General features: G+C 47.6%; 1 protein-coding gene across 2 annotated transcripts in view; it reads left to right on the top strand.

The window, feature by feature from the left end:
• LOC309539925 (kyphoscoliosis peptidase-like) overlaps nucleotides 1-24,591 on the top strand; it is a 360,319-nt gene extending 335,728 nt beyond the window's left edge. Inside the window, exons 1-7 of one of the 2 annotated variants that reach the window (XM_082236387.1) lie at nucleotides 8,975-9,146; nucleotides 12,497-13,260; nucleotides 14,723-14,840; nucleotides 15,012-15,129; nucleotides 17,632-17,823; nucleotides 21,362-21,552; nucleotides 22,180-23,854. In XM_082236387.1, coding sequence (XP_082092513.1) covers nucleotides 12,613-13,260; nucleotides 14,723-14,840; nucleotides 15,012-15,129; nucleotides 17,632-17,823; nucleotides 21,362-21,552; nucleotides 22,180-23,501 — 2,589 coding nt within the window. In that variant the 5' untranslated portion in view covers nucleotides 8,975-9,146; nucleotides 12,497-12,612 and the 3' untranslated portion in view covers nucleotides 23,502-23,854. Of the gene's footprint in view, nucleotides 1-8,974; nucleotides 9,147-12,496; nucleotides 13,261-14,722; nucleotides 14,841-15,011; nucleotides 15,130-17,631; nucleotides 17,824-21,361; nucleotides 21,553-22,179 lie in introns of those variants that run through there. The other variant, XM_082236388.1, reaches the window with a different exon arrangement.

Genomic DNA, 24,591 nt, shown 5'->3' with positions numbered 1-24,591 from the left:
ATTGTGATAGCAGATAAATATTAGTCCCAATATAATTCCCCCAGTGTCAGAAATGGGGAACCACCAAGACCAAAACATATATCCCGAGGATCCCCAATGAGTAATATCTCTGATAATTGTTCCACAAGGGGGGGGCAGTCAATTAATTGTATAAGAGAATCTTTCCTTTCACAATCGCTGGTTCAGATGCTCCTCAAGCTTCAGGCGTGCGCAGGTCAGCCAGCTTCCAGGTTGTGGCTGCAGCAGGCCGGTCGTCTAATGTTGCCCGTGACCTAGCCCGTTCCCGGTAGGGCTAGATACAGGGGTTTTTGGAGAGAGTCAGTTTAAGAGGATTAGAGGGGTCACCTTTGCACGTCCAACTGCCTTCGGACTTCTTCAAACGGGAGTGATGAATCCAGGGGGTCACCTCAGCTACCTTCACCGCTGTTGGAGTAGAGAGCAAGACGGTGTAAGGTCCACGCCACTTAGGTGCAAGTGGATCACGTTTCCACTCTTTCACCCATACGCTATCGCCAGCCTGGAACTGATGAATCGGCTCGGCAATGCTGCACAGCGTGCGCTCGAGGGCCCACCTGTTAAGAGAAACAAAAACACGGGAGAGAGATTGCACTTGTCCCTGTGTCACATGGTCTCCTATTTGTTTAAGGTCAACTGAAATATCCTGAACAAAGGAGGGCGGTCTCCCATACAGGAGCTCAAAAGGTGACAACTTAAGTCTTTTTGTGGGTGCACACCGAACACGAAACAGTGTTATGGGTAACACATCTACCCATCCCAATCCCGTTTCCTGGGTTAATTTTGCCAATTGGGTTTTCAGAGTCCGATTCATTCTTTCAGTTTTCCCTGAACTCTGAGGCCTATAGGCTGCATGCAGTCTCCATTTCACTTGTAGGACTCGACATACTTCTTGTACTACTTGATCAATGAACGCTGGCCCATTGTCACTTCCAATGCATCTAGGTAACCCAAATCTCGGGATCAATTCAGTGAGGAGTCTCTTAGTTACCTCTCGTGCCTTTTCAGTTCGGGTGGGAAAAGCTTCAACCCATCCGGTAAGAGTATCCACAAACACAAGGAGATACTTGAATCCCTTAGAAGGGACCAGCTCTGTGAAGTCCACAATTAGGCTTTCCATGGGGACATATCCCACATGTTGGATTCCAGGAGGTTGTACCGGTCCCTGCCTGGGATTGTTTTTAGCACAAAGAACACATTTCTGTGAAATGCAAGTTGCTAATTGTGATAGATTAATAATATACAACTTCCGACTGAGACTCTCTCTGGTTGCAGTACCGCCAAGGTGAGTAGATTCATGATAATTTCTTACAATTGTGCCTGCTAGATGATGAGGTACATAAATCCTATTGTCCGGCAGGATCATCCAACCGTCCTTCACAACCGCTCCTTCCTGTTCAGCCCACTTCCTCTCTTCTGGGGTATAGTGAGGTTTAACTTCTTCTGGAACTACCTCTGGTATGAGGGCTGCTATAAATCCTCCCACAGGCTTTTGGGCTGCCTCTCGAGCTGCTTTGTCAGCAGCATGATTTCCTCTGGTTATTGGATCCCTTCCTCGTCCATGACCTTTGCAGTGCATTACAGCAATCTGTTCTGGAGCCCATACTGCTTCTAACAGGATTTCTACTTCAGGTCCATATTTCAAGGCCTTCCCGTGGGCTCCTATTAGACCTCTTTCTTTCCATAGAGCACCATGTGCATGCAGGGTTAAGAAGGCATATTTAGAATCAGTATAGATGTTTGCCTTACATCCGGCTGCCAATTGCAGAGCTCTAGTTAAACCTATAAGTTCAGCTTTTTGTGCTGAGGTGCCAGCAGGCAAAGCTTCAGCTTCCACAACTTCCTCATTGGTGACCACAGCATATCCTGCTCGTCTGGCACCTTCATGCAGGTAACTGCTACCATCAGTATAATATACAACATCTGGATTTTTCAATGGTTCATCTTTCAGATCGGGTCTACTGGAATAAACTTCATCCATTATTTGGAGACAATCATGTGATTCTTCATCATCTACCTCTGGTAGGGGCAGCAAAGTCGCTGGATTGAGCATATTCACTACTCGTAGATGAATCCTGGGATTTTCACACAATAGGCCTTGGTACCTAGCCATCCTTGGGTTCGTTAGCCAATAACTACCCTTATATTCCATGAGTGTCAGAACAGCATGAGGTACATTCACGTACATCGTCTGGCCGAAGGTAAATTTATCAGCTTCTTTGACAAGGCTTGCAGTGGCCGCTACTGCCCTTAGGCATGGAGGCCATCCTTTTGCTACTGAGTCCAATTGTTTTGACAAATAAGCTACTGGACGGTTCCAACTTCCTAATCTCTGGGTCAGGACTGCCGCTGCAATCCCATTCTGTTCATGTACATACAGCTGAAAGGGTTTTTCTGAATTAGGCAGTCCAAGGGCTGGGGCCTCCATAAGTCGTTGTTTGATAACTAAAAAGGCTTGTTGCTGCTCAGGTCCCCATACGAATGGGTCCTTTTCTGCACCTCGAGTGCTTTCATGTAAGGGCTTGGCCAGACTGCTGAAATCAGGTATCCATAGTCTACAAAACCCTGCTATTCCCAGGAATCCTCTGAGTTGTTTCCTTGTGGTGGGTTCCTTGATAAGGCAAATAGCTTCTTTCCTCTCTGGTCTCAATGCTCGTTGTTGGTGTGAGATGTCAAAGCCCAAATATTTGACCTTTTCTAAACATAACTGTGCCTTTTTCTGGGAAATTCGATAGCCAGCTTGCCAGAGCAAGTGGAGCAGTTCCTCTGTACCTTCTTTACAGGTATCAAAATCCTTTGCTGCTAGTATAAGGTCATCTACATATTGCAGAACCACCTTTTCTCCAGGTATTGAGGGGTAACTTGTTAGATCCTTCGCCAAGGCAGTGCCAAATAAAGTTGGGGAATTTTTGAATCCCTGGGGCAATCTTGTCCAGGTTAGCTGGCCTTTTGTTCCTGTCAAAGGGTCTTCCCACTGGAAGGCAAATATAGGTTGGCTCTGTGGTGCCAGCCGGCAACAGAAGAATGCATCTTTCAAGTCCAATACAGTAAAAAATGTTGCTTCTGGTGGGATCAAACTCAGCAAGGTATATGGGTTTGGTACATTTGGGTGCAAGGTCTCGATAGCCTGGTTTACGAGCCTCAAGTCCTGCACTGGCCTGTATTCATCTGTCCCAGGTTTTCGAACAGGCAAAAGGGGTGTGTTCCATTCTGATTGGCAGGGCTTAAGCAGACCATATTTTAATAGGCGGTCCAAATGTTTCTGGATGCCCTCTGCTGCTCGCCGGGGTAAAGGATATTGCTTTACAGATACAGGGGTAGCCATAGGTTTTAAGGTTACTACAATTGGAGCTATATTCTTGGCCATTCCTGGTGGGCTATTTTCGGCCCATACTCCTGGTGGCACCTGTAGGGTTCGGAGGAGCTTGTTTAACTCTGTATCCAATGTGGGTTGGACTTGCAGGGCTGACATTAGGCGCCATGATTGTTCCTTAGGTACTGAGAGGGAAATTATTCCTGCTGCCTTTGATGGCAGTTTCATTTCTGGACCTCGAGGAGTGAAGGTGATTTGGGCCTGCAATTTGGACAGCATATCTCTACCTAAGAGAGGTATTGGACACTCAGGTATATACAAAAACTGATGGGTTAAACGATGTCCCCCAATCTGGCATTCCAAAGGTTGGAGGAAAGACCTCTTAGCTGACTGACCAGTGGCACTTTTAATGACTACACTTTTGGATGCCTTTTTCTGCAATAGTTCTGGGAGTACTGAGTATTCAGCCCCAGTATCAATCATAAAGTCTATTAAATGGCTTCCTAATTGAATCGTGACCGTGGGCTCCTGGAAGCCTAACTTTATGGAGTCCGGTCTTTCCTAGTCTTGGGTAAAATCCTCCTCTGCCAGTCCAATGAAATTGTCTCTACTCTGTCCTTGTCCAGGTCTCTGATATCTTCCATTTCGGATCATTCCCCGTCCCCGTCCCTGGTTTCTTGGGCCGGAGCCTGGGCCTGGGCCTGGGCCTGGGCGTACTTCTTCCAACCTCAGAGGTTCAGGACATTCCCGCTTCCAATGACCCTCCTTCTTGCAATTCGCACATTGATTCCTTCCCAGTGGTGGATTCCTTCCCCGCCCTCTTCCTCCATTTAAGGGGCGGTAGTCTTGCTTCACTGCTGTGGCCAGCATTACCATCTTTTCCTTCTGCCACTTCTTCTTCTCTTGCTTCTCAGCCTCATCCCTATTCCGATAAACTCTGCATGCAATGGCCATAATTTGGCTCATCAGCATCCCTTCCCATCCTTCTGATTTCTGAATTTTCTTACGAATGTCGGAAGCGCACTGGGCCACAAATGTAGCAGTAATCATTCTACTGTTTTCAGGGGCTTCAGGGTCAAAAGGAGTCCATATACGATAGGCTTCTTGCAGCCTCTCTAAAAAGTCTCCTGGACTCTCATTTGATTTCTGTTCTACTTCTGAGACTTTAGACATATTAGTGGGCTTCTGGCATGCCCTGCGGATACCTTGCACAAGCGTCTGGCGATAGGTGGTAAGTCTGGCCAGGTGAATTACATTGTTTGGATCCCAATTAGGATCTTCCAAGGGAAAGTGGTCTTGGAGATGACGGTCAATATTATAAATATTTCCCACTCTGGCCTGCTCACGCAAATATATCTGTGCCTTTTCAATTATGTCTCTCCTTTCCTCAGTGGTGAACAGAGTATTCAGGAGCTGGCGGCAATCTGTCCAAGTAGGACTATGAGTGTTTATTATTGAAGTCACCAAGTCCATCATAGCCTGAGGTTTTTCTGCAAAAGATGGGGTGTGTGTTTTCCAGTTCATCAGATCCGTAGTTGTGAATGGAATGTACTGGAGGGTCGAAGTTCGAGGTGGCCGTGGTCCGGGTTGCCCGTTAACCAGCACAGGCTCCTCAAGTGCATCAAATACTCTTCTGAGAGGGGCTAGTACGTGATCTTTCTCTTCGCTTTGCTCTAGGGGCCTCAAATCATAGGGGATGGTATTTGTCCCAAGGCGTTCTTTTAGCAGCCTTATACGCCTGGCTGTATTGCTTGCTGACCGATTAAGGTCTCCCTGTAACTTCTGTAATAATTCTCTAGGACTTGGATGTACAGGAGTTTGGGGTAGGCAATCAGTTATTCCACTAAAAGAGACTGTAGATGGAGTTCTACTGGGACTCACAGGTGGAATAACCACTTCTGCTTGGGCTTTATTATAGGCCTCCAATGCCTCCTGAAGATATTTATCATAATCTATCAAGGAATCAAGTTCTGTGACTCCAGCCCCATTATTCATTCCACTTTCTTGCCTTGGGGTTACAACTGGTGGAGTGTTTGGATTAGGCTCCCTTCGATGTGGAGCATAGGGTGGAGGTGGAAGCAGCTCTTCCTCTGGTCCCTCAAAAATGGGTTTGAGTTTATTTGGCAAGATTCCTTTCCTAGCTTCGGCTTTTACAGCCAATAATTTGCATCGTTGGACTTTGCATTCCCTTATCCATGGAGGATTTTTATTTAATGTGCTCAGCCAAGAATCTATATATGAAAATTGTTCTGGGCACCCTCCAGTTTCTTTGGCGATGTTAGACCAAAGTTTGCTTACTAAATTTATATCAAAGGTTCCTTGAGATGGCCATTCAGTATTTTGCTTCGGCCACTCTAATTCACATAACGTTCTCAGGCGCTCTGGCGTCATTTTGACTCCATACGCCCCTGAGAAGGCTTTCTTAAAATTATTTAACATACATTCAAGAGGTGTATTTCCCCCCTTTGAACCCCCAACTCCCATTGTATGGCCCTGTGAAGTATCCACTCAGTCACTCACACACACGCTTCGTGGGTTTCCTTGCCTGGTGAAGTCGCCTTACCAGGAACCGAAGTACTGCCCACTCCACACTCAGGTCAGCTACAGATTGCTCTGTACTTTCTCACACATACAATGCGCTAGATACTTCACCACACACTACCTCCCATTCTTCCCTTTTCCCCCACCAGACCACCATCTGATATACCCAACCACCTAGCGTACTCAGTTCCCACTTACTGAGACGCAGAAGTTTGATCAAGACTTCTCTTCCTCCCAGTTAATTGGAGGGCCAAAAATCCCTTTGTGCACTTACCCTTGGTTGGTTCCGTTTCCCCCCGGTCCGTCGCCGCCAGTGAGCAGGGTATCAGACAGATGAGACTTCTGCGTTCCCCTGGAAAAAAACTTTCCAGTGCGCGCTGGGTAGGCAGTGAGTGGTCCTCTCTCTTGTACCCTGCCCAGTAGGGCGAAGGGGCTGCGTTCCAGCAGACCACTTATCCGAGTCGCAGGCACCATAAAATGTAGCACCCTGCTTGTGGTTAACGCTTAGCTGGAATGAAATATTCAACGCAGCAATAGAGAAATTAAAATAATTATTTATTTGTCAGACAAATAAATGAGAGGCACAGTGGTATATGGTTACCAAGCTCTGGCCTGGCCTCCTGCCATTATGGCCAGCACTTATATTCCCTCAATCCAGCCCCCTTTGCTCCTCCTGTGGCTACCTCTGTCCAATCAGCCTGGTTGAATTTCCTATTGGCTGATTGCTAGAACCAATCCTAGAAGATACACCCATATCCTCCTGTCCTTATATGGAACACAAAGAGCTATATATTGTTACATCTATAAATGACAAATAAGTAGTAATATATCTTACATGTGTCTCAACAAGGCATCTTAATTACCAGCTCACCTCTTGCCCTCCTTGCCCTATTGCCTTCTAAAACAAATGGTTAATCTTAAATTTTTATCTTAAACATATGTCAAGGATCTTGAGTTTCACATCAACATTGAAAGATCTCCCTCATTTGAAGGTTTCTAAACAAATGTTTGACAACTAATAAATCAGGACTGCTCGGATGGCGTCTTCTTGTCTGGCAGGGCTAGGCTGGTGGCTGACTTAATTTAACTCTTACAACTATATGAAATCTAGCATTTCTCAAATCCTTTGCATAATTACATTTAAGACAATATATTTAATACATAACATAGGTAGCCTTTTAAAAGGAATAAGGCCTTTTGTAAAGTAGAAAAGGAACTCAGTAAAAAGGAACACAGTAAAAAACCGCTTTAAAAGAAGCCTCTTCCCCTGTTTACAATTCCCCCCCCCTTCTCCAGCCAGCTGCTTTTTCCATTAGCTCTTCCCAACATTTATTGCCCTTTAACTCTCTTCAGTTTAAGAAAGAAACAGTTTTAAAAAAAGACTTGCCAGCTAGATGCTTCTCCATTTGGTCTTTAACCTTGGAAAGAAGATCTGGCTCATTTTACTGGGAGGCACATTGGCATTATTTTACTATTTACTCATTCCTAATTATTTATTTCTGCCTTTTTTATCTTCTGTAACATATAGGGTCAGTGTCCTCACTCAGTCTGTAATTCCAGCTTTTACGACTTTGAGAATTGTTTTCTGCTATCAATCAAAGGGGCCCTTGTCTAGAAGAATAAACATTACCAAGGTTGTAAACTGCTGGTCTTCTGGCTTGAAACTTTTGAAAATTTAAGCTCTCTCTTTAATATACAAGTCCTGATCAAACATTAATAAAATGCAGGCTTATGCCTGATGCCTCACTAGTTGCACCAGGATTATGGGATAGATCAAGACTTTGGTCGGATCCAGCAGGAGTCTGCTGTTTTGCTAAAATAAAACACAGCTCTTTATCCCTAGGCTGGCTTCATCTTCTTCTTTTTAAAGAAGCTTTTAAACTTTTGTTTAAGAATCAAATAGAAATCAGAAGCTGAACGTTCCTCTATTGCATTTTTTTACAAAAGCAAATTATATATGAACCACCCACAGATCTGCAGGTTCTGGGCAGTCAGTATACGACAACCCTGTGAGATAGCGTAGACTGAGAGGCAGTAATTGGCTCAGCCTCTTTTTTAAAAAAAAGCTTTTTTAGAACAATACCTACAATTTGTGGGGCATAGGAATTCGTTCATTCCCCCCCCCCAATATAGTCTGGCCCCCCACAAGTTCTGAGGGACAGTGGACCGGCCCCTGCTGAAAAAGTTTGCTGACCCCTGCTTTAGAGAGTATATAAAACAGTACTGTAAAAATCTAAATGCTTTGATGGGTCTGGACTGAATCTTGCAAGACAATAGAGGAAGAAATAACACAGTAATTTTAAATATTTAGAAAGAAGAAATATAGAAGTGTGAAATGAAAAATGAAGGGGATGAATGGAAGTCAAGAGAACATGTGAGGTTTTTGGTGTTTCGGTTTGTTGTTATTGTTTTCTTTTCTTTTGTTGTGTTTTGTTTTTGTAAAATGTATAACCTAGAGATGCATTTTAAATAAAAGTACACATTCTACCCATGTAAAAACACCAGGCAGGCCCCACAAATAGCCCAGAGATGCGTTTTAAATACAAGGACACATTCTACTCATGTAAAAACACACTGATTCCTGGACTGTCTGTGGGCCGGATTTAGAAGACGATTGGGCCGGATCCGGCCCCTGGGCCTTAGTTTGCCTAGGGACATTCCATTTTTTATTTAATCTCTGTTTTGAGTCGTTTCTTAATCTTCCCGTCATTTTGGCTAATTCTATATATTCTATCATCTTTACCCAGCTCAGCCTCAAACTCATGACCAATTGAGTATTTGGAACCCAGTCTCCCAGGCTTTTGCCCGGCACTCTAACCACTGTGCCGCACTGCCTCTCCTCGACACACCACTCCCCCCCCCAATGTTAAAAGTTCAGCTCCTGTTCTGAATCTTGCCGCGTCCGCTGAATGATCACAGGGAGCCGTTGCACCTCTGAATGCCAGCTTCTGATAATATTCGAAAATAATCTCCGATTTCGCCCGCTATCAGGCCCCGTGGAGTGGTCGCTCGGTGGAAAGTCTGTGCTGAGTCCTTCGGGGCTTTGTAATATTTTTAGACCCGTTGGCACCGGGGAGGTGAAGATCAGGACAGCCGAGGCCCCGGCAGGGAGGGAAGGAAGGAGGCTTGGTACATATAGAGCTTCCCGCAAGGACCTTTCGCTACCCTGGCAGAAGCACGGTGCCTGGAGATCGCAACGGCAAGAAGAATCAGACTAGACTGGCATCCAGGGACCAGGCAGACGGTTCCCTGAGACATCCAAGGATGAAACCGGGAGGTAAAAGCATGCGACGAATGGCTTTTGCCCAGAGAGAGGGCAGGCAGAAGGTCTCCGGCTCAGTCTGAGAATGAGAACTCTGAACAGCCACTGCCAATCAGAGTAGACAATACTGAGATCAGTGGAGGTCTTGGGGCTTTCAGATTCCAGCAGCGATGCCAAAATTTGGCACCTCTCGCCTTCCGGTCTAAGTCATTGCTGTACCTCCCTCTTGGTTTAATGCCCAGTGCGGGCAAACAGGCCGCGCTCCCCTAAATTCCCTAGGCGGGTAGTATAAGGCCACTTCCTGTAGGGCTTTAGCTCAGTGATCAGGGCATATGCTTGGCATACGGAAGGTCCCAACTTCAACTCCAGGTAGGGGCGGGAATCGTCCCTTGTGAAACTCTGGAGAGCAGCTGCCAGTCGGTGTGGACAGTATGGAGGCAGGTGGGCCAATGTTCTGACTCTCCAGAATGGCAATTTCCTCTGGTTTGGGGGAGGTAGCTCAGTGGAAGAGGGTCTGCTTTGCATACCGAAGGTCCCAGGTTCAGTCCCAGACATCTCCAGGTAGAACTAGCATTTGTTCCCCTGCCTGAAACCCTGGAATGCTGCTGCCAGTCCGTGTGGGCAATGCTAAGCCAGTTAGAACTATTGGTCTGCGTACAGCTGAAAACGCCGGGAGAAACGGAATGGGTGTGAGTGCCTGCGGAATTTTAAGGGAGCGGCTTATATTCGGGTGCGGCTTATATTCAGGCCAATGCGGTACTTAGTAAGAGGTGCCCTCCATGGGGAAGTTTTCACCTTGGGGGGCAAGAGAAGGAGCTATGAGCAGGACCCCAGTTCTGCAAGCTCTACTCTTCCCAGAAGCAGCTTCCTCCCTTGGAATAGGGGGACATTCATACTGGCTTCCCTTGCAGTGCTCTCGCTGTCAGGACTGCCATGAAATCGTGCTCTGAACAGTCAGAAGTGCCATGTGCTTTCAGTGGCATCTGAGATCCTTGTAAAAAATTCCTTCCAGTAGCACCTTAAAGACCAACTAAGTTAGTTCTTGGTATGAGCTTTCGTGTGCATGCACACTTCTTCAGATACACTGAAACAGAAGTTGCCAGATCCTTCTATATAGTGAGAAGGTGGGGAGGGGTATTACTCAGAAGGGTGGTGGGAATGGGAGATTGGCAGATAGCTGAGATGAGCCTGTTGACGACTCTTAACGACTGCAGTAGGTCTTACAGGAAAAGGCAAGGGGTGAGAAGGTGAGAAATGGCTTAGTCATGTATAATGAGATAAGAATCCAATGTCTCTGTTCAGACCAGGTCTCTCCATAGTTTTAAGTTTGGTAACGAGTTGCAATTCAGCAGCTTCTCTTTCCAGTCTATTTCTGAAGTTCCTTTGTAGTAAAACAGCTACTTTGAGATCTTGTATAGAATGTCCTGGGAGATTGAAGTGTTCTCCTACTGGTTTCTCTGTTTTGTGATTCTTGATGTCAGATTTATGTCCGTTTATTCTTTGGCGTAAGGTTTGGCCTGTTTGTCCAATATAGAGAGCTGAAGGACACTGTTGGCATTTGATGGCATACACAATGTTAGACGATGAGCAATTAAATAGTCCCGAGATGGTATGTGTGATGTTGTTGGGGCCAGTAATGGTGTTGTCCGGGTGTATGTGGCAGCAAAGTTGGCATCTGGGTTCTCATACCAAGAACTAACTTAGTTGGTCTTTAAGGTGCTACTGGAAGGAATTTTTTATTTTGACTATGGCAGACCAACACGGCTACCTATCTGTAACTGAGATCCTTGTAATTGCCTTTGCTGCTCTTTTTTAGTTGCAATTTTTAATCTCTCTCTCTCTCTCTCTCTCTCTCTCTCTCTCTCTCTCTCAATGGCTGTTTCTATTTGCTGCTGGCTCTCTTTTAGCACTTTACATTATAATCTGGCTCCAGGCCATCTGGCGAGCAGGCAGGATAGAAATTCTGCGCTAAGATAACTGCTAAGTATTATTCCTTTCTTTATTTCTCGTAACGACATCCTGCCTTTCTCCTGCGAGGGGCATTTGCAGAAACCATAGGCATTTGCTGGCTCCTCCACAGCTGCCCACTCACTGGCTTTTGCAGACCAGTCTCTAACAAGCCCCCAGAGAAGGAAAGTTTAAACACAGACACACCCCACACTTCATTCTGATCAGAGGAATCTGCAGAGATTCTGCTATGTTCTTTTTACAGCTTCAAGAGAAAGCGGAAAAGCTCTCTGTAAATAAATGTTGTTGGCATCTGTCTGTCTCGAGAGACAATGGAGGGTGCCTCCGGGGGTGTTTGCAGCACCAAAGTGACTTTCCCGGGGCACAAACCTGGGCACTTTTCTGATGGGGTCCAAAGGAAAGCAGAGCAAGATGTTTGGCAGCAGCTTGGCTGCAGGAGCTGCTGGAAGGAGACCATTTAACAGCTTTAGGGACTCCACTCCCAATTTGTGTAGGTGTTTTTGTGGGATGTGAAACACAAGAGCAGTCAAGTACAGCATCCTTAGAGTGGACATAAAAGGGGGTGTCTGGACCAGCCAGTCAGAACTTCCTGTTTCTCCCAGGCTGGGACAGACTTCCTCTGCATGTGACTAGAGGTGGGCATGACCTCACCTGCCCAGGTAACAAAAGAGCAGGACTGGTCGGTCAGCCATCTCTCTCTCTCTGACCACATTTGTCGAAGAAGCAACATCTGCTTAGCCTAAGATGCTTCCAGCCAAGAGAGGACAGAGGAGCTGTCTCCTTATGGGATAGTTTCCACATGTATATTACTTTTGTAACTTAAAGTCTGCCTTCTGGGATCCAGTTGTGAACAGAATGTGTGAGTAAACTCTTTTTATACTTTTATAGAAGACTGTATCGTGTCTATCTTTTTATGAGGGACTAAATGGGGAATTACCAAAAAGGAAAACACATTTTAGAGGCTTTAGCGAGCCTGAGCAAACGCATCGGCTGTGCAAGTTTAAAAAGGGGAATGTTACTCTGCTAAATTGTAGAACTTGTTAACACAAGTTGGAAAGGATATAATCAAACAATATATCCTCTCCTGCATCAATGAACATTCTCACAGGGAAGACAGGGGGCATTGCAAGCCCTACCGGGAGATGCTGTGAGGGACTGAAACCTTGGACCATGCAAATCAGACGCTATACCCCTAGGGTTTGGTCCGTGATCTGCTTGGAGCAGATTAAGAGGACTGAGGCAATGAGGATGAATCTGTGGCAGCCGATGTGAACAGTCCTTCCCTGAAAGTCGTATAGCCTTTACAGTTTGCATTGTTTTTTCTGTTGGCTGTAGGAACCAAGTCTTATTCTGGCCTGAAGCCCATTCTGTAAAACTCTTACCTCTGTTTATTACAGCACAACTCTAGACAAGATCTGAGGAAGCTCTTCTCAGGCAAGAAAAGTCTCCTGTGAAAAAAGGGAGGGTGAACTAACAGGCCATCTCCACTCCACGCCAGTCTCAGTGGGAAAGGATGAAGCGAGATGGGCACCAAAGACTTACCCAAAACACAGAGGACATCATGGTGCCCTTTATCAGCCCATCAGCAACACACCGCAATGCCAACTGGGGCTGTCCTGCTATAAACAAATCAAACATCTCAAATTGCAGAGGGAAAATGGCACAGACCAAGGAAGATGCCATCTCGTCCACTGCTAGAGAGAGTCAAATGACGGACATCTGCAATGGCAACTTTCCCAAGGGAGGAGGAGGACCCTCCGAAGCTCTCTGCAGTTGGTCTTTGGCGGTCTCCTGCCAAAAGCTTCCAGGAAGCAATGGAGGGAACAAGCAGCTTCGACATTTTGGCCAGCGGTGCAAAGAAATCCCGCCCACCAGAATTACCCAGCAAGGTTTCCCCAGAAAGGACGTATTTCTGTTCTGGACAAAGAAAGCTGGCAATGGCAACGAGATGGCCCCATGGAGATCAGGCTCCAAAAAGGCACACCAGGTGCAAGAGATGATGGACCGATGTGAGGAACAAGACGCAGAAGACTCAAAGGGAAGATGCTGGTCTCCTCCCACCAGCCCTGAAACAACCCAGCGGAAGAGGCGGAGAGATCTTTTCCCAGACTCAGAGGTTTTCAGACAGCTGGACGCCCACGTTCTTCGTGTGAGTGAGCAGGTGGGTGGAGAAAAGAACGTCCCAAAGTTCTACCATTTCTCCTTTCCGCTAGAGCTGCAGGTGGTCTTCCATTTGTGTGTCGAGACCCTGAAGCCACCCCATCGTTGAGAAATAACACACACAAGGACACAGACATTAGGTTACTGTTATTGGGCAAATTTTGGCCACAGCTTTATTGGTTGCAGAATGTGAGCGGTATTAGGCATTGAATGGACCCGACTATATCTGACTCCTGCCAGATGCACAGGAAGTCCAGTAAGGGTAAACCACTGGAAGGGGGAGCCCCGTCGATGCAGACCAACTCGAGTTCCCCCTGGTGTTCCTGTTGGGGTCGTGTCATGGCCCTAGCCCTGCCCTGGGCTTCGGACAAGATCCACACCCTGGATTCCTTTAACGGAATACCCTTAAGCTTGGAGGGGCAGGTGATGGCCACACCTCCCCTCCCCCATCACGAGGTCAAACAATGCCTAACCGCAACCCTAACAAAGTTGTGACGATTGCTACGAGGTAGGCGAAAACCAAATGGCCTGTGCCAATTTGGCAAGTGGAAAAATTCCTACCAGGCCCCTCAAGTGTGACCAACCAAGGTCTATAGCAAGGCCAATGACTAGAACCTGCAAAATAGGGAGGGAGGACGGGTGATTGAGGAAGCGAGCCAAAGAGGAAGCCCTCTGCTTAAATGGTCCTGGCCACGCCCCCTGGCCAGCGGATTGGCTGACCGGTCGCTGATGTGGCCGAGATCCCCCGGGCAATGGGAGACTAAGTCCCCCACCCCCGGAGGAAAGTGTGTGGCCACGCGGTCCACTGCAACTCCTCCACATGGGGAAGTGGAGCGGACTTAAACGGTCACTGGCTAAAGCTTTTAAGCTCAGATCGAAATCAGCAGGGCTAAGGTTGAAGAGCTCATACCCAGAGGCAGTCTTCCACCGACTCCCAAACACAAGCTGACAGTGGGGCAGGGAGCTGCCCCCTTCAAAGCCTACTTGGGGGGCATTTGGCTGGCCATAGTGGGCGAAAGCATGCGAGGCTAGGTGGACCTTTGAGTTGGTCCTGCTACCCAGATGGGTCACAGATGATCAATGTGTGGTCCCTCCAGGCACTGTTGGACTCTGACATCCATCAGCCCCAGCCAACATGGAAGGTGGATGGGAGGATGATGGGATTTGTAGTCCCGCGACATCTGGAAGGGCCACAGGCTGCCCAGTTCCTTCATCCAGGCATTCTCTACAAATGCTGAGCAGAATTCCAGCTGGGATGGGACAAAGTAGCCTTCACCAACCTAGCGGCCTCCAGAGATTTTGACTACAACCAGCATGGGCTGGCTGGGGCTGACGGATGTCCTCATCCAAAACATCTAGCAATGGCTAGATGTTGGCAATGGCTGGGCTAGACAAATGAATGGCTGCTTATCCTATGAAACAGATTGCTGCTGATTGTCCAAATCCCAACCTATCTTCCCTAGCTGAAAACCAACCAGGAATCCTGGTCCGTCCAGACCATCGTTCCACTGATTACCAAAGGAGCCAACAGCCAGCTGGAGAAGGCGCGAGCCATATGGATCTGGCTGTGCCACAATATCGGTAAGTATGTTCTCATGCAAACCTCCTTTGGGGGTATTTTTAGGGGGGGCAGTGACGTATGGATTTCATAAGCCTAACCCACCTTTCTTCCAACACAAGCAAGACAGATGGGGTGCTTGCTATCGTAACAACCTCTTGGTAAAGCAATGTTTTGATTTTGTTCCGCAATAGAGTACGATGTCAACGGCTTCTTGGGGTTCTCAGAGAAGATCCACACCCCTGAGCAGGTCCTTCACACCAGGAGAGGCGTGTGCTCTGGGTATGCCCATCTGTACCGTGACATGTGCAGGTATGCGCTGCTGTGGCTTTTAACATGTCCCATCTCAAGGGCTGTCACATGGAAGAGGGAATGGGCTTCTTTTCTCCTGCTCTGGAGGGTAGGACTCGAACCCAAGGCTTCAAGTTACAAGAAAGGAGATTCTGACTAACCACCAGGAAGAACTGGTGTTCAACAGTGGAACGGACTCCCTCGGGAGGTGGTGGACTCTGTCAGGAGTTGAGCCTACACTCAAGTAGGACTCTGGCAGAAACACATGCCCTTCTGGCATGTTCTCTCCCTCCTGGTCGATCGTTCAGGGGCTTCAAAAGCTTTCTTCAGCCCGAACATTACAGCGACCGATGCCAACAGAAATCGGCACACTTAGGGATCCGCAGAGTTTGTGCAACTTGCGTGACAGACCTCAGCAACTCAGCATTTTGGCTAATCTACTTTATTTACATATAAACACACGCGGAGTAATGAAACATGGCTCCCTCTCTCTCTAGCATCAGACAGCAAAGAGAAAAAGAACAAAGGACAATAGTCCCACTTCACGGAACACAGGAACACAAACATCCTGTTTCCATCACTTCCCACTCTGTGGAGACAAAACATACACCATCATGTGACAGACAACAATCCTATGACTGCAACCATGGAGCAGGAATTCTAACAGACTCTCCTTCCTCAGTGGCTTTTAAGCAGAGGTTGGATGGTCATCTGTCATGGCTGCTTTAGCCGAGATTCCTGCATTGCAGGGGGTTGGACTAGATGACCCCTGGGGTCCCTTCCAATTCTAGGGTTCCATGATTCTATGATCCACTTCCTTAAAGCTTAGAGCATCTCCTCAATGTAACCATTTAAATATGGAACAGATGGCACATACGGGGAAAACAGTCCAATATCTATCCTCGGCCATTCATAGCCTGCTTCCAGGCCACTTCCACTATTGCGCAGGCATGATTTCATTGTATACCAACAAATTCTGGTTGTGCAATTACAGGTGAAACTCGAAATATTAGAATATCGTGGAAAACTTCATTTATTTCAGTAACTCAACTTAAAAGGTGAAACTAATATAGGAGATTGACTCATGACATGCAAAGCGAGACATGCTTCTACTTCTCAGAGGTCCAGTCTTGCTCTGTTTGCAATCCTTGTTTTGCTGATTTCATTGAATATTCTAATTTTCTGAGATGGTTAATTTGGGGTTTTCACCAGCTGTATGCCATGATCATCACAATGATAACAAATCAAGGCTTGACATATCTCGCTTGGCATGTCATGAGTCGATCTCATATATTAGTTTCACCTTTTAAGTTGTATTACTGAAATAAAGGAACTTTTCCACGATATTCTAATTTTTTGACTTTCACCTGTAAAATGAATTCAGTGCTCTTGAGTACTTGCGCAATCCTCTTCCAAAATAAACCCCCAATGATTATTTATTTTATTTTATTATATCTTTTGGCGGTGATAAGAAAACGCACAGGAAAGTGTGGGGATAATGGCAGACGTCATAATATAAGTGTCAGTTATTATTGACCAGGGCCTCTGATACGAAAGCGAGCCAGCCAGTTAAGAAATGCAGAACGTACGAACACATGAAATGGCCTTATACTGAGTTAGACTCTCTGGCTTCTGGCTTCAGACTGGCAATGGCTGTCCAAGAATGCAGGTGGGGGTCTCTCCCAGCCCAGGATAGTGCGCACCCCGGAAATGATCTCTTTCAGCTTCTGCCTTCTGGAAGAAGGTACAGGGTTATAAAGACTAGGACCAGCTGCCTGAGAAACAGTTTCTATCCAGATGTGATTTGGGTTTTAAACGCAGTGTAAGGTAGTCTCCAGAAGGGTGGCGCTGTGGGTTAAACCACAGAGCCTAGGACTTGCCGATCAGAAGGTTGGTGGTTCGAATCCCTGTGACGGGGTGAGCTTCCGTTGCTCAGTCCCTGCTCCTGCCAACCTAGCAGTTCGAAAGCACGTCAAAGTGCAAGTACATAAATAGGTACCACTCCGGCGGGAAGGTAAACGGCGTTTCCGTGCGCTGCTCTGGTTCGCCAGAAGCGGTTTAGTCATGCTGGCCACATGACCCAGAAGCTGTATGCTGGCTCCCTCGGCCAATAAAGCGAGATGAGTGCCACAACCCCAGAGTCGGCCGCGACTGGACCTAATGGTCAGGGGTCCCTTTACCTTTACCTTTAAGGTAGTCTCCGTGGGAGCATATTGTATTTAATTATGGGGTATCAGAGTTTTTAGGGGATTAACCAGGCTGGGAGAGCTGGCTTGTGAGTTTTTGAATGTCTGATGCAATTTTTTTCAATTTCGTTGTTCTGTATGGGACAATGACAATAAAGATTATCGTACCCGGAAATACTTCTGGGGATGGATGCTCTGCCACTGAGCCATGCTATGATCTGCACCTGGAGTCCAAGTGCAAGGAGCAACTTGGCGGCACCGTAACTCTTGTATCCAGCTGCCCACCCCCGTACGTTGAGTTTGCCCAGCCTCCGTGCCCTCTTGTGAATCCTTACAGGGAAGCGGGCTTGACCTGCGCCGAAGTTTCGGGATACGGCCGAGGGGCCGGGTACAGCCGAGGCCAGAGCTGCCTGCAGAAGAAGTCCGACCACATGTGGAACGCCGTGCAATTGGGAGCCCAGTGGTTCCTTCTGGACGTCTGCTGGGGAGCCGGCCTCGTGGATGTCGAAAAGAAGCTGTTCATCCCTCGGTGAGATCTCTCGGTGTTTATAAGTTCTAAGCCCTGGTGTGGGGAAGGCAAGAGCAGCCCTGTCTGATCAGACCACTAGCCTGTGGTTCAGAATTTCCTAAAGCAGGCTTCCTCAACCTCGGCCCTCCAGATGTTTTTTTTTATTTAAAAAAATCATTTTTATTGATTTTCCAATAAAAAACATCCAATTAAATAAAAGGTAAAGGTACCCCTGCCCGAACGGGCCAGTCTTGACAGACTCTGGGGTTTGTGCGCCCATCTCACATCTATTGGCCGGGGGCCAGCGCTGTCCGGAGACACTTCCGGGTCACGTGGCCAGCGTGACAAAGCTGCATCTGGCGAGCCAGCGCAGCACACGGAACGTCGTTTACCTTCCCGCTGGTATGCGGTACCTATTTATCTACTTGCCCCCGGGGGTGCTTTCGAACTGCTAGGTTGGCAGGCGCTGGGACATTAAATACCCAGTCAGAATACAGTGGTGCCTCGCAAGATGAAAAGAACCCGCTCCGTGATTCTCTTCGTCTAGCGGTTTTTTCGTCTTGCGAAGCAAGCCCATTGACGGATTAGAGGATTAGCGCTATTAGCGGCTTTTAGCGGCTTATCAGCTTATCGGATCAGCTGATAAGCGGCTTAGCGGCTTAGAAAAAGGGGGGGAGGAAAAAACCCCCGCAGGAACTCGCAAGACATTTTCGTCTTGCGAAGCAAGCTCATAGGAGATTCGTTTTGCGAAGCACCTCCAAAACCGAAAACTCTTTTGTCTAGCGAGTTTTCCGTCTTGCGAGGCATTCGTCTTGCGGGGCACCACTGTACTTCAATTAAAATAAAAAAGATCAAATTATAGTCCAAATTGTATTTACTAATTTCTCAGAGCTCCCCACGGTCTGGATCTCTGAAGCATATCTCCACATCTTAGTCCTGCTTCTCCGGCCCTCCAGCTGTTTTGAGACTACCATTCCCATCATCCCTGGCCACTGGTCCTGCTAGCTAGGGATCATGGGAGTTGTAGGCCAAAAAACATCTGGAGGGCCAAGGCTGAGGAAGCCAGTCCTAAAGTAAGAAAACCAAAACGCATGTTCTCCTGGCCTAAGGTTAAAAGCAACTGAGAGGCTGCCTTAAGCTTTGTCTTTGCAGGTTGCTAATATTTTAAGACTAGGGTTGCCATATTCAAAATCCGGACACAAAAGTTGTGGAGCTTTCTCCCTCAAAATCTCAGTAATAATAATAAAAAAAAAAAAATTGAGGGTTTTTTTAGGAAACTCACAAAAAAACCCACTACAGACATACCTCGGAAGTTAAACGGAATCGGTTCCGGAAGTCCGTTCAACTTCCAAAATGTTCAGAAACCAAAGCACAGTTGCAGCCAATCGGAAGCCCCATCAGACATTCGCAAACCGGAACACTCCTGAGTTTCGATTGTTCATGAGCCGAGTTGTTTAGGAGCCAAGGCGTTTGAGATCCAACGTACGACTGTACTTCCGATATGGGCTGCCATACGCCGGGATTTTCCCGGACATTTTAACCGATTTCTGAAAACTCCACCCAGACACTATTTTTGGCGGATGAATCCTGGATATGTCCAGGAAATTCAGACAGCCCTTAAATTATTCCCCTTTTAAGAGCGAAACCAGAGTTTTCAGAGCATGCGATTGGGGATGGACAAATCTGCAGAGAGCAGCCAATCTGGCCACTAGCCGGCCTCTTATAGTTGCAAATAACTTTGGATCGGATGCTCTGCTTCTTCCCCTTCATTGCTTTAATTAGACAGCAGAGCCACCCTTTGATAAAATGATTAATTTCCCGCTCCCCAGCAGGTTTATTAGGTGGCCTGAGATGTAATTACGCGAGCCTCCTCCACACGTTTCAGACCGAGAGTAAATAATGACTTGCCTCAAAAATTATTAATCGTGTTAAATTATTTTCCGCTAGATGCATTATGCACTTGTCACTTTCCAGCCAATGCAAAATAATAAGAGCCCGTGTGGCATTTGCAACATCTAATCATGTTATGTGGAACAAATTTGCTCTGGGGTGTGAGTGTGTGTGTGTGTGAGCATGCATGGGGAAGAGAGATCGATTTGTTGTTTTGAATGTGCAAGGTGAGAGAAGCAAGGCCTTGAAATGGGAAGAGTTAAAATGCGACTCTGGAGATACTTTCCGGGGACCCACATTTTCACATTTACTTTCAAGCTGAGCCCACACTTCCCTTTAAACATGCATTTCCTCAATATTTTACATTAGGAGATGGCTGCCTCAAGAGGTCTGGAGGGCGGCAACATGAGAACAGGGCCTTCTCTGCAGTGGCTCCCTGTCTGTGGAATGCTCTCCCCAAGGAAGTTCACCTGATGCCCTCATTACACACCTTTAGGCGCCAGGCAAAAACAGTCCTTTTTAACCAGGTCTTTGGTTGACCTGACTGACTCTTTTGAGTGTGTGTGTGTGTGTGTGTGTTAGTTATTTGGGTTGTTGTTTTTATTTTTATTTTATATATTGTGATCTTTTCTGTGAATCGCCTTGAGGCCTCCAGGTATAGGGCAGTATAGAAATTCAATAAAAAGAAATAAAAAGAAATAAATAGTAGCATGCTGACTGAGCATCATGTACCGCAAAGGATCTTGGGACTTCTTCTAGGCTGCACACCTTGTTCATACAGAGCTGTTGGGGAGAGCAGTTGTTGTGCTTATGTCCCGTTTGTGGAATTTCCTTTGGGGCATCTAGTCAGTCACTATGAGAGCAGGGATGATGGACTAAATGGGTTCTTGGCCGGACCCAGCAGGGTACTGTTGTAAACAAAATCTGCCCTTCTTCCCTTATGGGGTATCCAAGAGCCTTTATAGAGTCCTTTGCAGGTTCTCCATCAATCGGAGAAAATAACAGAGGCCAACCAGAGAATATTGAGAAGCACAGCAGCTCGTAAGCCTGATCTTTATTGAACTGTTGCAACAGGGTGCTCCCCTCACACGCAGGAAAGGAGGAGGACCCCGAACAAAGGTGTACCCGCCCTTATATAGACATTTTAAATTCCCTGCCCTGGAGCTCAAGACCACCCCTCCATACATCGTACATACATCACAGAAAAGGCGGTCTACAACAGAAATTTGAATGTTGTTTTTCCTGTTGGCCAGGTTATCTAATGCCTTATCTGATTGCCTTTCCTGGTAGTCTGGCCATTCCTTTGAGATGGTGATTACCCAATTCCTGAGACAATGGGAAGGTTCCCTCACCCCCTCCCTCCTCGCAGAGAAAACATTTGGTCAGTTTGGGAGTCAAAATGGTTTCAGGGCGATCTTCCTGTACTGCTCCAGACATGTGGTCCACATATCTATGTACGTGCTTGGTTGATACATTTATGAACATTTATTATATATATAAGACCTTAATTTTTTTATTACAGTACTCCTTACCCATCAAGCCACCCACTTTTCATCTTTTAACAACAGACAAGCTATTAGCCTCCTGCCCCCTTCCTTGTTTGCCATTCTGGAATGTGCTTTGTTTCATGTGATGTCTAAGACGCCCCCCATTTCCCCCACTCCCCCAGGCACGAGGATTTTTTCTTCCTAACCGACCCTGAAGATTTCGTCGAAAGCCACTGGCCCGATGAGCCAAAATGGCAGCTCACTCAGCCTCCCGTCCCACTGCAGGTTTTCGAAGGGAGAGTTTTCAAGACGCCAGAGTTTTTCAAACTTCAGCTTGCCCTCCTCTCTCCAGACACCTCCAGGCTTAAAACAGGTATGTTCACAGAAGGATGCATTGGGTTGCTTTGGCACACTCAGAAATTTAATCCCGCTGAAAGGAAGTGGCATGGCGTCGGTGGCGTAGCGTGGGTTTCCAGTGCCTGGGGCCGTGCAGGTTGGATGGGAGGGAAAGAGAAGGAGTAAGCATGTGCATTCAGTTGCCTAACGGCGTCTGTGTCACCCAGGGGATCACAGCTGCATAAATTAAGAAAAGAAGAGTAATTCCGTTGCTGGAGAGGTCACTTCCTGGTTCACATGGAGAAGCTGTTTTCAATGGAGCCCAGGGACAGAAATACAGAACTATATTGAGGCAGCAACAGAAGTTGAAATTTTGAGCCCCTAACAAAAGCTCGCTAAAATTTCAGGCAACCTTCCTCAAGTTGATGCCCTCCAGATGTTTTGGACTATGACTCCCATCACCTGAGCCAGGCCAAAGCATCTGGAGAGCAGCAGGTTCGGGGGGTGCTGCTTTGGGGGTGTTTAGGGCAAATACATACCCAAGGGAAGAGTTAGGCAATTGTGGGACTGCAGTAAAAAAAAACCCCAAGGTTAACTGCTCTAGTGTGGTGCTCTGCAGTTAAAAACAGGCAAGAACAATCCCTCTCCCCCTTCCTTTTCACAGACCAAGGGGAAGCAACCATTTCGTTAGCAAGTGCCCGTTCAACAGAGTTCACTTACCAGCTGTTGAAGCTTTGCCAGGACGACGACAGCAAAGAGGATATGGGCAAGACTCACGGGATGTTAACCATGTCTGACAAAAAGATGGTCCTCAAAGTCTTCCCCCCAACAGAGGGGCTCTTCGAACTGCAAATCTTTGCCCGCCCTTCCGATTCCCCGGAGCCGTGCACTTGGGTGTGTTCCCACCAGATCGAGTGCCTGGAGCCCCACCGGCAAGAGGGGCTGCCGGATAATCCTTTCGCTTTCTGGGGGCTCCACCCCAAAGCAAGAGAGTTTGGGATTGAAGAGTGCAACTGGGAAGAAGACCTGATCGTTGCCACCACGGGGGCCCTGAAGCTGGCTTTGCAGACCCAGAGGCCTCTCTTGGCCACCTACGAGTTGGTTCACCCAGAGATGGACAGCTCTCTGAGCAGGAAGTGTTTGGTGTCCCAAGTGGAAGAGCAGAAACTCAGCTGCCACATCCTCTGTCCTTTCGTGGGCCACTACAGGCTCTCGGTGTTTGTCAAGGAGCTTGACGAAGACAGGTTCAAGAACGCCGCAAACTTCCTTATACGCTGCTCCAGCCCCGTCAACCACAACGAGCTCTTCCCGTCGGGTCTCAGCGCACATTGCGGAGCTGGGATCAGCTCCCAGTGGAGAGGTCTTTCGAATCCCAGCCACATTGCCCCCATCATCAATACCAAAAAGGGACGGTGCACTGTCACTTTTCGTACTCAGCCAGGCTTTGAAGTCACCGCCACTTTGGGCAAGGACAAAATCACCAGCAAAACGTACCCGATGGAACGGTTCGTCTTGGTTACCCACCTGGAGAATAAGGTGAGTGTCTCCGTCTTGCTCCCTGAATCGGGAGTCTACAGGCTCAGCTTGTATGGGAGGGACGCCGAAAACAAAGAGTTTGTCCACGTATGTGATTACATCATCCGCTGCTTCACCAACCCCCAGTGGCTCCCCTTTCCCCGGGTCTACAGCTTGTGGAGGAAGGGGTGTGTCCTCCTAGAACCCAGGTCAGGAGTCCTGCAAGAGAAAAGCTGGGTGAGGTTTCGGATCAAGATGCCTGAGGCCTGCAGCGCTCACGTTGTCGGTCCTTCACGATGGGAGCTGCAACTGGGCCAGAACAAAGTGTGGGAGGGAGAGGTCTACACTGGCCTCGCTGCGACGATGCTGAAGGTGGCCGTCAAATTCTCCCGGGACTCCCCAAGCATGGACGTCATCCTCTCGTTCAACGTCGAAGGCAGTTCATCGACTCTAAGCGACGCTTCCGGGTAAAATGGTCCAGGGGTCTTTGAACTCTCAGGAAACCTATCTCTCTGCCCCACCCCAAGTCTCCAGCTGGATTGGACAGAAGTCCTGGGCCAGGTTCCAGCCAAGCCATGTGCACAAGGGCCACCAAGGTCATCAAGGGTCTGGAAGACAAGCCTTATGAGGAACGGTTGAAGGAGTTGGAATGTTTAGCCTGGAAAAGAGGAGACTGGGAGAAGATATGAGAGCCACCTTCTAATATCTCATGGGTGAAATCGATTGTCTTTCCTTGGTAATGGACAGGATGAGAGCCCACAAACTGAAACTCAATCCAGATAAGACTGACGCTCTGTTCGTGCGTGGTTCCCTAGAGGGGTGGTTCCCTATTGATGGGGTTACACTTCCTCTGAAGGAGCAGGTTCGTAGCTTGGGGGTAGTCCAGGATCCTGTGCTGTTGTCTGAGGCTCAGGTGGCCTCAGTGGCCCAGAGTGCCTTCCATCAGCTTTGGCTGGTGGCCCAGCTACTCCCATATCTGGACAGGGATAGCCTACTGTTGAATATGCTCTAGTAACCTCAAGATTACTGCAATGTGTTATATGTAGAGCTGCCTCTGAAGATGGTTCAGAAACTTCAGCTAGTGCGGAATTCAGCAGCCAGGTTGCTCACCGGAGTAAGACTGTTTGAGCATCTTACACCGATCCTGGTCTGACTGCACTGGCTGCCAGTTAGTTTCCGGGCCCAATTAAAAGTGCTGGTTTTGACCTATAGAGCCTTAAACAGCTCAGGACCGCAATACCTCAAGGACCGCCTCTTTCCATATGAACCTACCCAGACCCTGAGATAATCTTCTGAGGCCCTCCTTCGTGTGCCTCCTCCTCAAGAGGTCCGGAGGGTGGCAACACGAGAACAGGGCCTTCTCTGCAGTGGCTCCCTGTCTGTGGAATGCTCCCCCCAGGGAAGTTTGCCTGATGCCTTCATTATACACCTTGAGGCGCCAGGCAAAAACGTTCCTTTGTAACCAGGCCTTTGGTTGATCTGTTTGGCATCCTGTACCCTTTTAAAATGTGGCTCTTGGGGGGGGGAGGAGTGTTATTGGGTTGATGTTTTTATTTATATA

This window comes from Podarcis vaucheri (assembly GCF_965113315.1).
Source record: "Podarcis vaucheri genome assembly, chromosome: 9".
Lineage (NCBI taxonomy): Eukaryota > Metazoa > Chordata > Lepidosauria > Squamata > Lacertidae > Podarcis > Podarcis vaucheri.
Note: the sequence above shows the minus strand (reverse complement) of the source record. Positions and strands in the feature narration are given on the sequence as shown.